This window comes from Eubalaena glacialis, chromosome 8 (genome assembly GCF_028564815.1).
Source record: "Eubalaena glacialis isolate mEubGla1 chromosome 8, mEubGla1.1.hap2.+ XY, whole genome shotgun sequence".
Classification (NCBI taxonomy): Eukaryota; Metazoa; Chordata; class Mammalia; order Artiodactyla; family Balaenidae; genus Eubalaena; species Eubalaena glacialis.
Genome location: NC_083723.1, coordinates 106,358,285 through 106,374,425, shown reverse-complemented (window position 1 = coordinate 106,374,425; position 16,141 = coordinate 106,358,285). Strand labels below are relative to the sequence as shown.

Sequence of the window (16,141 nt, the reverse complement as noted above, 5' to 3'; positions counted from 1 at the left end):
TCCCTCCCCCACTCCCCTCTTCTCGCGAGAAGAGACAGTCTCGTTCTTCCTGTAACTGTAGCCCCACAAGCCGGTCGCTTTCGCCTTAGCGCTTGGCTTCGCGCATGTGCAGTGGAGAGTGGCGTGAGCCAGCCGCTTCCGGGCGAAGAACACGGTGCGTTTTCGGGGTCGTCTTTGTGGTGTCTGGACTCTTGAGTCCACTCGGGCCGTGGGAGTTACGCGCCTGCGGAGCTGGCGAGAGTTCAGCCGAAGGGGAGTGTGGCCAGACCTCCCACTACCCGTGGTGGAAGGGAGGAAAGAAGCCATAAAGTTTGTCCTGCGAGAGCCAGGGAGGGAAGCTCTCCGCACTGTGTAGTGTTGACTCGGGGGCAGGGTGGCGGGAAGGGTACTGCTCTTACTCTGTGGGCTACGACTCCATATATCTGGAGCAAGTCTTAACACTTGTCTGCAAGAGATGAGGCCTAGGAAAACAGAGGAACTAATAAATCCTAATGTGGACCAAAACTGCTCACTCTCCCCAACTCACCCGTATCCCCTTCACACCATGAGTACTCGCCCTTCTAAAATTAAATCCTTATATTTTATCAGCAACACGAATCAGAGATCTTTGGCGTGTCGGTCGTGTGCAGAGTTGTTAAAGATCATAGGCAGTTAATGACTTATGCACGAGCATGTGGGAGGAGAGTAATGACATATCTTATTTGGAATACTTTCTCCCAGAACTTGGTATTTTGAATTTCTTATAGCCCTTGGCCTAGTCCTTGTGACATAGTCCAAAAACACAACAGGGCGTAATTGCAAACATAACCACTAACCCTTAAATTACAAAATAAGATATTTTTCTTTATTGGAAGTGTTAAATTATTCTCTGAAGGAAACAGCCAGTTCTCTGTTGATTACAATGTGGTGCCAATGAAGCTGTAATTTAGGGTTCCCTTTTCATATACTAATATTAAAATTAGAAAAAGTTAGGAAAGACATTTGAAGATGAGGAAAAGTAGATGCAATTTTTAGTTACCTTATAACAAGTTTGATTTCTTAAATGGAGAAGTTGTTTCTTTTAATTAATTCTCATGCTTTTTGATTTTGAACAGATGCAAGGGGAGCCAAACCCTAGTGCTTCCCTTATTGACAGAACCATCAAGATGAGAAAAGAAACAGAAGCTAGGAAAGTGGTTTTAGCCTGGGGACTCCTAAATGTATCTATGGCTGGAATGATATATACTGAAATGTAAGTTAATTAGCCAAAAAGGGGGAAAAAAGTGAAAATTTAAGAGGCCAATGGTTGGTTCCACAGGTTTTGTGTTTGTTTTGATTTTTGGTGTGGTTTTGTTTTGTTTTGTTACTATTAAAAAGCCTTTTTAATTTTTTCAGGACTGGAAAATTGATTAGTTCATATTATAATGTGACACACTGGCCCCTCTGGTATATAGGTAAGTAATTAATTTTCACTGCAGTGTAGTTACTCCCAGTGAAAAACTGCGTTCAAGTTTAATTCAGCTTAATATTCATTCCTTTATTTGACAAATATTTGAGTGCCTGCTATGTTCCCAAAACTGGGAATACACCAGGAGGGGAACAAGGTCCCTGCCCTCATGGAAGGAATATTCTAGTAGAAGAGACAATCAAATTAATAATACGATTCCAGATAATCATGAGTTCTGTGAAGAAAAATAAAGTTTGGAGCTGGTGAGATTTGTGTTTGTATTTGTCTCCCTGAATTGCCTTCCCTACTTCTCTACCTTTTCACCTTTCAAGATCAACCCGATTTCTGCTGCATTGATGGCTTCCTCAGTTTCCTCATCCTTCCTCTCTGTCTGCTCTTCAGTAGTCCTTGGGTATAAAGGGTCCTTATGGCCATTGAAGTAAATTCCAAAGTCTAATACATACATTAAGCTAAAGTCTGCGATAGGGAAGTGGTGTGGCAAGTGGAAGAGCAAGAGTTTTGGAATCTGCATACCTGAGTTAGAATCATGGCTTCAATAACTAGCTGTGAGCTACTGCAAAAGTCACTTGACTTCTTTACAACTGGTGGTTGATCTTTAAAATGAAGGTGAAAATGTTTACTGTAAAAGGTTGTAAGGATTAGTGATAATATTTTGCAACTCACTGGTAAATGCCCTACACATAATAGACATTCATTAAGTGAAGTGGTAACTCTTACGAGGAATAAGAAGACAGTTTTCAATTTTGTTGTTGTTAATTTGCTAAAGTATGCATGGTTTTGTTTCCCCCCCTTTAAATGTTCCACCCCCCCCTTTTAAAAAATAAATAAATTGTTCTCTTCCAGAGCTTGCCCTTGCATCTCTCTTCAGCCTAAATGCTTTATTTGATTTTTGGAGATATTTCAAGTACACTGTGGCACCAACAAGTCTGGTTGTTAGCCCTGGACAGCAAACACTTTTAGGGTTAAAAACAGCTGGTAAGTGTTTCATATCTTTTGCAAACGTGGGTGAAAGGTTGGCAATAAATCTTTCTCAATTTAATTTTCTCTTCTCATAGACTCAGCTAGAAGGGACTTCTAAGGCCATCTGGTTCAACTATATTAAACAGTTCTACAGTAAATGGTCTTAAGATCAATGATTATCATTCCGATTTATATAAATTGAGTAACATTCACCGCCTCATGGAAGTTTGTTCCATTGTTTAATTACTGTTAAAATTAAATGACTAACTTTTGCTACATTAAAGCCAATTTCTTATTTTGAACTCTATGGAAATGGTAAACAACCATTTGTGTCCTTTGGTAGTAATACTTTATGTAACTTAACAACCAGCTCACTCTATTACTTGCCCTTTTCCTGAAGGAAAAGATTCAGTTCATTAAATCTGTTTTCATAGAAATTTTATTTATACTTACACACAATTATTTGTTTGTTCCTTCTAGTTGTACAGACTACTCCTCCACGTGATCTGGCAGCACCCCAAATCCCTCCCTCTCCACCTTCTCCTTCAATTCAGGGTCAGAGTGTATTAAGTTATAGCCCATCTCGCTCACCCAGTACCAGCCCCAAGTTCACCACCAGCTGTATAACTGGATACAGCCCTCAGCTACAAGGTCTGTCATCAGGTGGCAGTGGTTCTTATAGCCCTGGAGTGACCTACTCCCCCATCAGTGGTTATAACAAGGTAATGACTCTTTTCTCTTGGCCAATCACATTACTATTTTAGAATTGGGAGGTTTGAATTGAAAATCATCTAGTGAGTCGAAACTCCTTGTTTTATCAATAAAGAAACCCAGGACCAGTGGGTAATTGACTTGCCCAAATTGCCCATTTAAGAGCTAAGAATAGAAGCCAGATTTCCTGACACCAGTTAGAAGTTCTTTATATCGCATCTTAAAACAAAAGAAAAGATTTAGCTTTTGAAAAGATAACGAACTGAGGTTCACCATCTGGGATCTTTCTGCTGTCTTTAAAAGTTGAAATTATGATGATTGTTTACTTTAGTTTCCTTTACTCATGTTTTCCCTCTTTCTTTGCTTCTTTGTGTGAAACTTTTGTATATCCTTATAGAATATTAATGCTTTTCATCATATTGGAGTATCTTCTAAGCTAGAAACTGGGATTGTCGTGTAACTTGACTCTTGAGTATGAATACTCTCCATAGGATGATGAGAAACCTTCATTCCATCTCCCACGGTAGAGTGGACTTTTGTTTTAATTTTTAGGCTTGATAGAAACAAAATTGACAAATTTGAAATTGTGACTCCTGCCTGATGCATAAGGCTATAAAAGAAGCATTAAAAGAGGGATGGTCACATTTTCAAGTACTTTTGTTTGGCCACACCACGTGGCTTGCAGGATCTTACTTCCCTGACCAGGGATTGAACCCGTGTTCCCTGCAGTGGAAGCACGGAGTCCTAACCACTGGACCGCCAGGGAATTCCTGGGATGGTCACATATTCAGATACTGTTACTAGTTAGACTAATATCTCTATAGTTATGAGAGATGTCTGGAAATGAAATCAACAGACTGTCTGCCCTTACGCTTTTACATAATATTTCTTTGTAATGAAATTCCATACTACTGGTTACCTAATAATAATTTTGGCAAGTAATGGAATTTAGAAAATTTTGTATAAGTTAAATATTATGAGGGTAATTCATAACCCATAGGTAAATATGACTTTTTAAAATATGTTTTACTTTGTTTTCATGGGAAAAGTACCATATGATCATTACAGAAAGTTAGGAAATTAGTAGAAAAAATCACTCATCGTCCTACCACCCAAACATAATTTCTGTTTAATGGCTACTTAATACTCATCTAGTGGATATACCCTAGTTTACTCTTGAATATTTAAGTTATTTTTATTTCTTAAAAACTATTATTAGTATCTACTAATTAGCTCTGTACATAAAGCTCATAACATTGCTTAATTATCTTGTTTTCTACTATATTATAACCTTGAGCACAAGATTATGTGTTTTTTTTTTTTCTTTTCTTTTTTTATTTTTTAATTTATTTATTTTTGGCTGTGTTGGATCTTCGTTTCTGTGCGAGGGCTTTCTCTAGTTGTGGCAAGCGGGGGCCACTCTTCATCGCGGTGCGCGGGCCTCTCACTATCGCGGCCTCTCTTGTTGCGGGGCACAGGCTCCAGACACGCAGGCTCAGTAATTGTGGCTCATGGGCCCAGTTGCTCCGCGGCATGTGGGATCTTCCCAGACCAGGGCTCGAACCCGTGTCCCCTGCATTGGCAGGCAGATTCTCAACCACTGCGCCACCAGGGAAGCCCTGATTATGTGTTTCTATTCATCTTTGTTTCCTTAGCACAGTGTATGGAATATAGATGCTATATGTGTCTGTTGAACCAAAGTAATACTTTTGAAAAATTAATGAAATGAATAATTATTTTTCTGGGGAAAAAAAGTGTTAAAATTGATACAGCCACTATGGAGAACAGTATGGAGGTTCCTTAAAAAACTAAAAATAGAACTACCATACAACCCAGCAATCCCACTACTGGGCATATACCCTGAGAAAACCATAATTCAAAAAGAGTCATGTACCAAAATGTTCATTGCAGCTCTATTTACAATAGCCAGGACATGGAAGCAACCTAAGTGTCCATCAACAGATGAATGGATAAAGAAGATGTGGCACATATATACAATGGAATATTACTCAGCCATAAAAAGGAACGAAACTGAGTTATTTGTAGTGAGGTGGATGGACCTAGAGACTGTCATACAGAGTGAAGTAAGAAAGAGAAAAACAAATACCATATGCTAACACATATATGGAATCTAAAAAAAAAAAAGAAAAAGAAAAAAATGGTCAGAAGAACCTAGGGGCAAGATGGGAATAAAGATGCAGACCTACTAGAGAATGGACTTGAGGATATGGGGAGGGGGAAGGGGAAGCTGGGACAAAGTGAGAGAGTGGCATGGACATATATACACTACCAAACGTGAAACAGATAGCTAGTGGGAAGCAGCCGCATAGCACAGGGAGATCAGCTCGGTTCTTTGTGACCACCTAGAGGGGTGGGATAGGGAGGGTGGGAGGGAGGGAGATGCAAGAGGGAAGAGATATGGGGACATATGTATATGTATAACTGATTCACTTTGTTATAAAGCAGAAACTAACACACCATTGTAAAGCTATTATACTCCAATAAAGATGTTAAAAAAAAAAATGCTAAAATTGACAGAGTAGTAGAAAACCTAAATAAATCAAGGAAGAAAATTTAAAAACTATTAATCAAATACATCCACAGAACACATTAGGGCCCAGAAGTTTTACCATTGAGTTCTTTTAAATTTTCAAGAAACAATTACTTTTTAAACTTTTGATTATGGAAATTTTCAAACATACACAAAAATGAAGGGACCAGTATAGTGAACTCCTGCGTATCTATTACCCATCTTCAACAGTTGTCAGCATTTTGCTATTGTATGAACAGATCATTCTGATCCAATAAAACATGTTAGAAGTGTAAGCTCCAGAGTTAGAAAACTGGAGGAGATAGGTTCAAGATGGCAGAGTAGAAAGACATGTGCTCATCTCTTCTTGTGAGAGCGCTGAAATCACAACTAACTGCTGAACAATCATCGACCAGAAGACGCTGGAACCCACCAAAAGATACCCCACAACCAAAGACAAAGGAGAAGCTGCACTGAGACAGTAGGAGGGGCACAATCACGATAAAATCAAATCCCATACCCACCAGGTGAGCATCCCACAAACTGGAGAACAATTATACCACAGAACTTCTCCTACTGGAGTGAAAGTTCTGAGCCCCATGTCAGGGGGTCTGGCAATGTGAGTAGGAATCCCCAGAGAATCTGACTTTGAAGGCCAGCAGGATTTGGTTGCAGGACTTCCACAGGACTGGGGGAAACAGAGACTCCACTCTTGGAGGGCACACACAAAGTCTTGTGCGCACCAGGACCCAGGGGAAGGAGCAGTGACCCCATAGGAGACTGAACCAACCTACCCACTAGTGTTGGAGGGTCTCCTGCAGAGGTGGGGGGTGGCTGAGGCTTACTGTGGGGACAAGGGCACTGGCAGCAGCAGTTCTGGGAAGTACTCATTGGCGTGAGCCCTCCTGGAGGCTGCCCCACCATATATCCTGTAGGCTCCAGTGCTGGGTCGCCTCAGGCCAAACAACTAACAGGGAGGGAACACAGCCCCACCCATCAGCAGACAAGTTTTACTGAGCATGGCCCTGCCCACCAGAGCAAGACCCAGTCCCTCTTAGATAGCCTCATCCACCAGAGGGCAGACAGCAGAAGCAAGAGCTACAATCTTGCAGCCTGCAGAACGAAAACCACAATCACAGAAAGTTAGACAAAATGAAAAAGCAGAGGATTATGTCCCAGATAAAACCCCAGAAAAACAACTAAATGAAGTGGAAACAGGCAACCCTCCAGAAAAAGAATCAGAATAATGATAGTGAAGATGATCCAGGATCTCGGAAAAAGAATGGAGGCAAAGATTGAGAAGATGCAAGAAATGTTTAACAAAGACCTAGAAGAACTAAAGAACAAACAGAGATGAACAATACAATAACTGAAATGAAAAATACACTAGAAGGAATAATAGAATAACTGAGGCAGAAGAATGGATAAGTGACCTGGAAGACAGAATGGTGGAAATTACTGCCTTGGAACAGAATAGAGTCAGAAAACTGGAATGGTGTCCTGGTATGATCTTGAACAAGTTACCTAACCTCTTATACCTAAAATTAATACAGTAATAATATTTACCACTTATTGAGAGAATGAAATAAGATAATGTAAATGAAGCATAAAATATTACGCCCCTTGAGCAAGATAAAACCAGTTAATGAAACAGTAGCCCAGACCCAGTCATAATATATATAAGGATTTAACATGTTAATTGAAATAAAAGAAAAATCAGTGTGGAAGAGGATTAACATTTTTATTTGTAAACAGCATTAAATATTACAAAATTTGTTAATCCTTAATTTATTACAAACTAATATAAGTTGATCATGAAACCCCAGTAGAAAAAAATTGTCAATGTACTGGAGTAAGTAGTTAATAAAATAGGTAATACTACTGACAAGTAATTGTATTTTTAAGGTGTTTAACTTAATAAGTATAAGGAAAATGCAAATTAAATATACATTTTTTAAAAATTCCTATATATCATAAATATTTTTAAATAGTAATGCTGATGGACACATACCAAAATAGGTATTCTTATCCTCTTCTGATAGGAGGATAACTTAGTACATTTTCATTTAATAGAATGGAAATGTGTATTTAAAATGTTCATATGGGGCTTCCCTGGTGGCGCAGTGGTTGGGAGTCTGCCTGCCAGTGCAGGGGACACGGGTTCGAGCCCTGGTCTGGGAAGATCCCACATGCCGTGGAGCAGCTGGGCCCGTGAGCCACAGCTACTGAGACTGCGCATCTGGAGCCTGTGCTCCACAACAAGAGAGGCCGCGATAGTGAGAGGCCCGCGCACCGCAATGAGGAGTGGCCCCCGCTTGCCGCAACTAGAGAGAGCCCTCGCACAGAGACGAAGACCCAGCACAGCCATAAATAAATAAATTAAAAAAAAAAAAAGACTTACTGCCTGTTAAGAAATAAAATAAAATAAATTTAAAAAAAAATGTTCATATGCTTTGATCAAGTCATTTCAGTTCTAGGGATCTCCTAAAGGAAGTCATCAGAAATTAAGCAAAGATTTATGCACAAAGATGCTAATCATAACATTATTTACAGTAACCAAAAATTTTAGACAATCCAAATGTCTAGAATATAAGAATGTAAAAATAAATTATGATAGATTTGTATTATGAAGTATTATATAGCTAGTAAGAATATTTACAAAGGATTTTTATAGAAAAATTCTTGTTAACTTTAAAAAAACAATATAATGCTAAAGGGTATTACCTCAATTATATGAAAACAAAAATATATTAACATATATGTACATTTAAAGAGTTGAAAATACATGAAATGTGAAAAAGGTTTGTAGTATCTCTAGGTGGTAGAGTTACAAGTATGGCTTATTTTCTGCATGCGTTTCATTTTTTAAAATATACATATATTACTTTTTCGGAAAATAGACTATTTTTAGAACAGTTTCAGGTTCACAGCAGAATTGAGAGGAATAGAAAAGAGATTTTCTGTGTACCCCTGCCCCCCGCACAGGCACAGCCTCCCCCGCTATCAACATCTTGCTGCAGAGTGGTACGAATAGAAGAGCCTGCACTAACACAGCATTATCACCCAGAGTCCATAGTTTACATTAGCATTCACTCTTGGTGGTGTACAGTCTATGTGTCTGGACAAACATATGACATGTATCCACCATTATGGTTTCATACAGAGTAATTTCATTGCCCTAAAAATCCTTTGTGCTCCGCTTATACATCCTCCCCCTACCCCAGCCTTTTCCACAATCATACAATATGTAGCCTTTTCAGATTGGCTTCTTTCACTTAGTAATATGCATTTAAGTTTCCTCCACGTCTTTTCATGGCTTGCTAGCTCATTTCCTTTAGTGCTGAATAATATTCCATCATCTGGATGTACCACAGTTTATCCATTGACCTACTGAAGGGCATCTTGGTTGCTTCCAAGTTTTGACAGTTAAGAATAAAGTTTCTTATAAACGTCTGTGTGCAGGTCTTTGTATGGACATAAATTTTCATAAATTTTCAGCTTTTGGGGGTAAATGCCAAGGAGGAGGATGTTTGTTATGGTAATTGTATGTTTAGTTTTGTAAGAAACTGCCAAACTGTCTTCCAAAGTGACTGTTTTGCATTCTCACCAGCAATGAATCCAAGTTCCTGTTACTCTACATCCTCGCCAGCATTTGGTATTGTCAGTGCTCTGGATTTTGGCCATTCTAATTGGTGTGTACTTTTTGAAAGTCAAAAACCAAAAGAAAGAAATTTCAGTTAAAGAAAAATAAAATAAATTTCTTTTATTTTGTATAGTTGGCCAGCTATAGTCCCTCTCCATCTTCTCCATACCCTACCACTGTTGGACCAGTGGAGAACAGTGGATTGAGATCTCGCTACCGTTCTTCACCCACCGTCTACAACTCCCCTACTGACAAAGAAGACTACATGACAGACCTACGAACCTTGGATACTTTTCTTAGAAGTGAAGAAGAGAAACAGCATAGAGTTAAGCTGGGTACATATATATTTTATTTAGATCTAATGTACGTATTTTTGTGTCATTTTACGTTATCTTCAACCTATTATTTTTGTTACTTTGATCCCATACATAAATGTTTAAGTCCTTTAATAATACACCTTGTGTAGCTTAGGAGAGAAATATATTTTGTTTTTGTATTTTGTTCAGTTAGAAGAATTAAGTTCACCAAAATTTAAGATGTAAAATATAGCTGAGCTAACAGAAATCTTGAACCTTTTGTCTACATTACGATTGAAAGCTTTTTCATATAATGTAAGTTATAATTTGTTTAAAAGTTGAGGTCATAAAACTGTTTTTGATGCGGTCCGCAGCAGAGCTTCGTGAAGTGATAGTTGTCTCCTTTCAGGTAGTCCTTGGGAAGGTTGGTGTGGCAGGGAGGCTGGAGAGAGCATGGATTTACTCCAGAAGTGCTGTTGTTTTCAGAACATTTTTTAACTTGTCTCTAGTTTGCCTTGGGAAACAATGTTAGCAAATCTTAATCTATTTGGGGTGGATTTGATTATTACAAAGTCTATTATTGAAACCAAGTTAGGCTATTGAGCCTAGTAATGATTTTTCCCCCTCAGGAACTTTCACAGAAAGCACATTAGGTGCTAAAGCATGGCCACAGTGAGGAAGCCAGTTATTGGACCATGGCTCTTTGTGTCACTTGAAGTCTCTCTATTGATTTTTAATTTAATTTTGCCTGAAAGTGCCACAATGTCAAAGAAACAAATCAATATTGTTATTTGTTGATACATGCTTTTTCTTCTTTTTAAATTTTGAAATATTTCAAGGATACCGAAAATTATAGAGTGGAATACAAAGAACCCTATGTACCCTCTACATATTTTTGTCATATCCAGGTATTTTCTGACTTCCATTTTTATTTCTTCATTGACATATAGGAGTTATTTAGAAATATTGTTTGGAAGTATTATTGGTGATTGGTGTTGATTTTAATTTCCAAATATGTGAAATGAAAGGCTTTGTTATCTGTTTTTCCTAAGTTAATTGTACTCTGGCTAGAGATTTTGATCTGTACCCTATTAATTTTTTTATTTTTTTGAGACTTGTATTTAGGCCTGCTATTTACAACCACTTTTTATGAGTGGTTCTTGGTATATTGAAAAGAATGCACAGTCTCTAAATATTGGGCTTCATGTTTGCTCATTGAGTCAAGCTTCATGATGGTGTTATTTTTTTAATTTATTTATTTATGGCTGTGTTGGGTCTTCGTTGCTGTGTGCGGGCTTTCTCTAGTTGCGGTGAGTGGGGGCTATTCTTCGTTGCGGTGTGCGGGATTCTCATTGCGGTGGCTTCTCTTGTTGCGGAGCACAGGCTCTAGGCACGTGGGCTCAGTAGTTGTGGCGCGCAGGCTCAGTAGTTGTGGCGCACGGGCTTAGTTGCTCCGCGGCATGTGGGATCTTCCCAGACCAGGGGTTGAACCCGTGTCCCCTGCATTGGCAGGCGGATTCTTAACCACTGCGCCACCAGGGGAGTCTTATTAATTTTTATCTGCTTGATTTATTGGTTACTAAGAAAGTGTGTTAAATGCTCCCACTGATTGTTTCCCATTAAATGTCTCCTCATAACTCTGTCAGATTTGCTAAATATACATGAGATTGTTATTATAAGTGCGTGTAAATTCAGAATATCCTTCTAGTCAATTACTCCTTTTATCTTTATCTCTTAGGCTTTTTGCCTTCAAGTCTATTTTGTCTGACATTAACACAGCTATACTAGTTTTTTTTTGGTTAGTATTTGCCTTGTATATCTATATCTGTCTGTATACTTTTAACCCTTCTGTGCCCATAGGTTTTAGGTAATTAAGTATTTTTATTTAAGTATTTGTAAATAATTAATAGTTATTTTGTTGGGAACTACTTTGAGACTATAAATATTCTGTTCCTCATCAAATTTTCACTTAATAGTTTTAACACCCTTTTAATAATCTTTGCAAATTTAATTATTACTATGTTGGTTGTCATAGTGCCTTTCTAATTCCATCATTCCTTCATTATTTATCCCTTTTATGTTTTTTAAACTTCTTCTGTGTGGGTGGTAAAATATACATAAGATTTACCATTTTAAACATTTTTAAGTGTATCATTTAGTGGTATTAAGTACATTCACTTCGTTGTGCAACCACCTTTTACATTTATTTGTTGGCATTCTACTGTAAGATAGAGCGTTTTCTTCTCTCCAATTAGGTCATTTATTTTGATGGTTAGATGTCTCAGATTTCACTAGTCTGTGTTCTTTTGACATGACGGTGTTATTCTTTGAACACTGTCCCCACCCCATGCCACCCCCTGCCTCCCTCAAGATAATCCAGGCTCCTCTTATACTTTCCCTAGTAACTAACTCTGGAGTTAGTCTGTTTCTCATGCAATCATGGCCATGATTGCTGAGTGGAGAAAGATATTTAGAAAGTAATGTCTGGGCACTGGATATGCCATGGTTAATCTAGGTCCACTGAGCAGACAGCTAGGAAATATATGTGGAAACACACACACACACACACACACACCCCCATCCATTTGTATATTTCTCCGTCTATCCATCTATATATATTAAAAACCATGAGTTCCTATGACACCTCCAATCCCAGTCCAACTATACAGGGTTTGTTCTGGCCTCCTCCCTTTACATATTTATAGCTCCTTTCTCCAGCAGCGAGAAACCGGGCACTCACATATCCTCTCTCACACACACACTCTTTTGCTGAATGGCCACTTCATCACTAAGTATTTCACATGCATCTCCTAAGAGCAAGGACATTTTCCTTTCTAACTACAGTATGATTCTCATATTTAAGTTACTACTATTCTTCATACTTACATTTCCTCCAGTTGACCCAATAATGACCTTTGTAGCTATTTTTTCTGTTACTGATGGTGGATCCTGTCAAGGATCATGTATTGCATTTAATTGTCAGGCTTCTTTTGTCTTCTTTAATCTAGAACATTTGTGAGTTTTTGTTTTCTTTTTTGTCTTTTATGACATTTACATTTTGAAGATATAAGGCAAATTTTGCAAATTTCTATTTGTGTGATCATTTTCTCATTATTAGATTCAGTTTAAATATATTTTTGGCAAGAATACAACTTAGGTGGTGGTGTGTTCCCTTCAGTGTATCATATCAGGGGACACATGATATCATTTTGTCCCTTTATTGGTAAAGTTAAATTGGATCACTTGGTCATAGTGATGGCCTGATTTCTTTGTAAGAGTTTTTCCCTTCCGTAATTAATAAACAATCTATAGTGTGATGCTTCTGAGACTTGTGACTATCCTGTTCCCCCAGCAGGCTTTCATCCAGTGGTTTTAGCATCCATTGATGATCCTGTCCCGAGTGAGCTAATACAGTAGTGGTTGCAAAATGGAGACTTCTAATACTTTCATTTCTTCTACATTTAGTGGTTTGGCATTCTATAAAGAAGAGCTTTCTGTTTTACTCCTCACCCCACAGTTTGTTTGTTTTAGCCAGTTTGGACTGATGGTTCTTTCTTCAGCAGTGTCTGAACTGCTGTTTAACTAACTCATTGAGCGCTTTGTCTTTTTTTTTTTTTTTTTTTCAGTTTTCAAAGTTTCATTTGGTTCTCTTTCAGATATGCCTGATTTAGAGTATCTTGTTTTGTTCTTATGTTTTCAATTCTTTTTCCTATCTCAATCACTTTAAACATGCTTTTTAAAAGTCTCCGTCCAGTAGTTCAGTTATCTAAAGTTCTTGGAGATTACATGCTAACATTTTTTTCTTGTTGACTCATTTGCTTGGAGACATGTTTCCCTGTGATTTATGTAATTTTTGTTTGTTTTTGGTAAGCTCATCTTCAGCAGAGTTTTATCTGTGCTTTTTCTGTCCTGGGCAGGCTGGATGGAAGCCTTGTTTCCTGCTAGCAGTTTTGTATTTGCCTCTACCGGGTGCCTAAGGAACATCATTGACCTTGAACTAACTTAAGTAATTTTGGGGCTTGGCGGTTCCTGGACCTCACAGGGAGTGTAAACGGGCACTGTAAACCCATGTGAAGATAGATCTGTAATTTTTAAATCTCTGGGGGTTTCTTTTTAAACAACCTAAGAGAGACAAGCTTCCTTGTTATCTCCTGGTGTCGATGGACAGATGTTTTTTCCTTATCCACAGAATGTGGCCCTTTGAGGTTCCTGGCTCTATGCGGGGTGCAGGGAATAGAGACAGGAAGAAGGTCTCAATCCAGCTCTCTACCTCTCCTGGACCTGTATCCGCATTTCCAGTTCCCAGGCACTGAAATCCAAGCTGATAGGTTTCCCAAAGCCTACAGAATTCTCCAGAGCAGCCACGGCATCAGCTCACACACAGGCTGCTGGCCACTCTGATTTTCAATTGCCTCTTCATTTTTAGCCACTGACTTTTCCTCTTACATTTTTGCAAGCTCCATTATTCATTTAAATTATATATTTTATTTGATAAGCATATATATATCTGGAGATGTTTCAGGTTACCTGATTTGTTATGTTGCCAGAATTCCAAATCTCTGTGTGCTTTGATTCTTTGGTCTTGATGGTTCTCCAGCTACAGGTTTTGTGCTATTTTGGTGGTGGTGGTCATTACAGAGAGGCCCTATTGTGTCACTTGCTATATATATTTTCCTTGTACTTTGGCTAATGTACAACAGATATAAAAACATATTTCTGTCATCTGTGTAAAACTTCTTTTGTCATCTAAAGCCACTCTTTATTGAAATTTTTCTTAAGTTCAGGTTTTCTCTCAGAAAGCTGGATTATCATTTTCAAAGTTAATAGTCAAAATAATTAATCAAAATAGGATAAACTTTGTGCTCTATCATGACCATGTCTCTTACCTTCCTTTTTTATTCCCTATTTATTAAATCATTTGTGCTTGTTTAAAACTTCTTTTCTTGACATTAATTCATTCCTCTAAGTCAGTGTTACCAGAAGTCCTACTTGAAATTTTTTTACCCCAAGTGTGGTATTTCTTTATTATATGTAATTATTTATTTTCATGCCAGCATGAAACGTACTTTCACCAGTGCTACTAGCACAAGACTGGCTAACCTTCAAGGTTTTTATGCTGTGACTTGAAATGCTGCCACATATCCCTTTCATGATTTCTCGTCTTTTGTGCCTGTAAACATCACTAGAAAACCAGTTTTATTATTTTACAGTCATTCCTTTTAAAAGTTCTGCTAAGATTAAAAAAAAAAAACTAGTTTGTATTTGTGACTTTTGTGTGAGGGTATGAAATATTAATTGATATTTTTGATATCAGGTAAACGCTGTAAAAATAAACTCTTCATAAGTATCATATAGTTGTCATTGAAGATTAGCTGTTTATTCAGGTACTGTGCTAGATGCTCGGGAAAAAAATAACTCCCTGCCCTGAAAGAGCTCAAATTTTATTTGGAAAAAGAAACAGACCTTAAAGTGTGATAAGTACTGTGGTAGATTCCTCTGTAGTATTAAGTCCCTAAATGTGACTATTTACATTTCCTAAAAGTAAATTTATAAATTTAGAAGTGTAATCAGCAGATGGTCTCTTAATACAAGGCAGGAATTACTACAGACTATAAATAGAACACAGTGTAGTGCAGGGAAAAGTGAGTTTAGCTGCTAGCCAAAAGGCTAGTTTATTAATAAGAGGCTGTAATTATCCCATTCAGAAAGAGCTTCCAAAAATTCAAGCAAGAACTCCTTAGCCTATTTATTTCCTGAAGAAATTTGTCTTTGTTTCTCTCTGAATCCTTTGAAAGTCTTAGAGAATGAAACAAGCTTAATTTTACAACAAAAATAAACAGACACTTTCAGCCACTTAGAGAGCTTATGGCTCTTAAAGTGATACTGCTCAGAAAATGTTCTTTTTAATTTTTAGCACCAGCAGTCCATTTCTCTGAAGAAGAGAAAACGTTGGGAGCAGGGAGGAGAGGAGGCTTTGTCTTTGATTGCCATTGCCTAGGTTCCTGGATACCCAGAGTTCATATACCAACTCCAGATATCAAAATTACTACAACACACTGATACTCTTTTAATTAATCATTGTAGGAAGCCCAGATTCTACTTCACCTTCCACCAGTCCTACTTTCTGGAACTACAGTCGTTCTGTGGGGGATTATGCACAAACTTTAAAGAAGTTTCAGTATCAGCTTGCCTGTAGGTCTCAGGCCCCATGTGCTAACAAAGATGAAGCTGATCTCAGTTCTAAACAAGCTGCAGAGGAGGTAAATGGAAAATAAAAATGACTTGATATTTATGATTTACAGATTGTTAGAAAGTCGTCTCTTCTTCTGGAACTTTTTTTTCTGTAACCTCCACTTCTACTGGCTAGAAACATAAATCTGGCACACATTAAACGGTAGAAAGACTCCTTAAGTTTGTGTACCCAAAACTGAATTATATTGTACGTTTTACTCTTTATGACACATAGTTAACATTACTTTCCTGCCTAAAACATTTTTCTGCACTCATTTATATTAAAAAGGTATCTCAAGTATCTACTTGTACTTAACATATAC

The 16,141-nt window shown here is 37.8% G+C and overlaps 1 protein-coding gene across 2 annotated transcripts in view; it reads left to right on the top strand.

The window, feature by feature from the left end:
* The first annotated feature begins 64 nt into the window (after positions 1–64).
* TMEM209 (transmembrane protein 209) overlaps positions 65–16,141 on the top strand; it is a 31,049-nt gene continuing 14,972 nt past the window's right edge. For both annotated transcript variants that reach the window (XR_009701779.1, XM_061198052.1), the window contains exons 1-7: positions 65–154; positions 1,095–1,231; positions 1,375–1,433; positions 2,291–2,422; positions 2,888–3,129; positions 9,425–9,626; positions 15,672–15,847. Coding sequence is in view for 1 of the 2 variants with exons in the window: in XM_061198052.1 (XP_061054035.1) it covers positions 1,095–1,231; positions 1,375–1,433; positions 2,291–2,422; positions 2,888–3,129; positions 9,425–9,626; positions 15,672–15,847 (948 nt within the window). In the remaining variant the exon portion in view is untranslated. The remainder of the gene's footprint in view (positions 155–1,094; positions 1,232–1,374; positions 1,434–2,290; positions 2,423–2,887; positions 3,130–9,424; positions 9,627–15,671; positions 15,848–16,141) is intronic.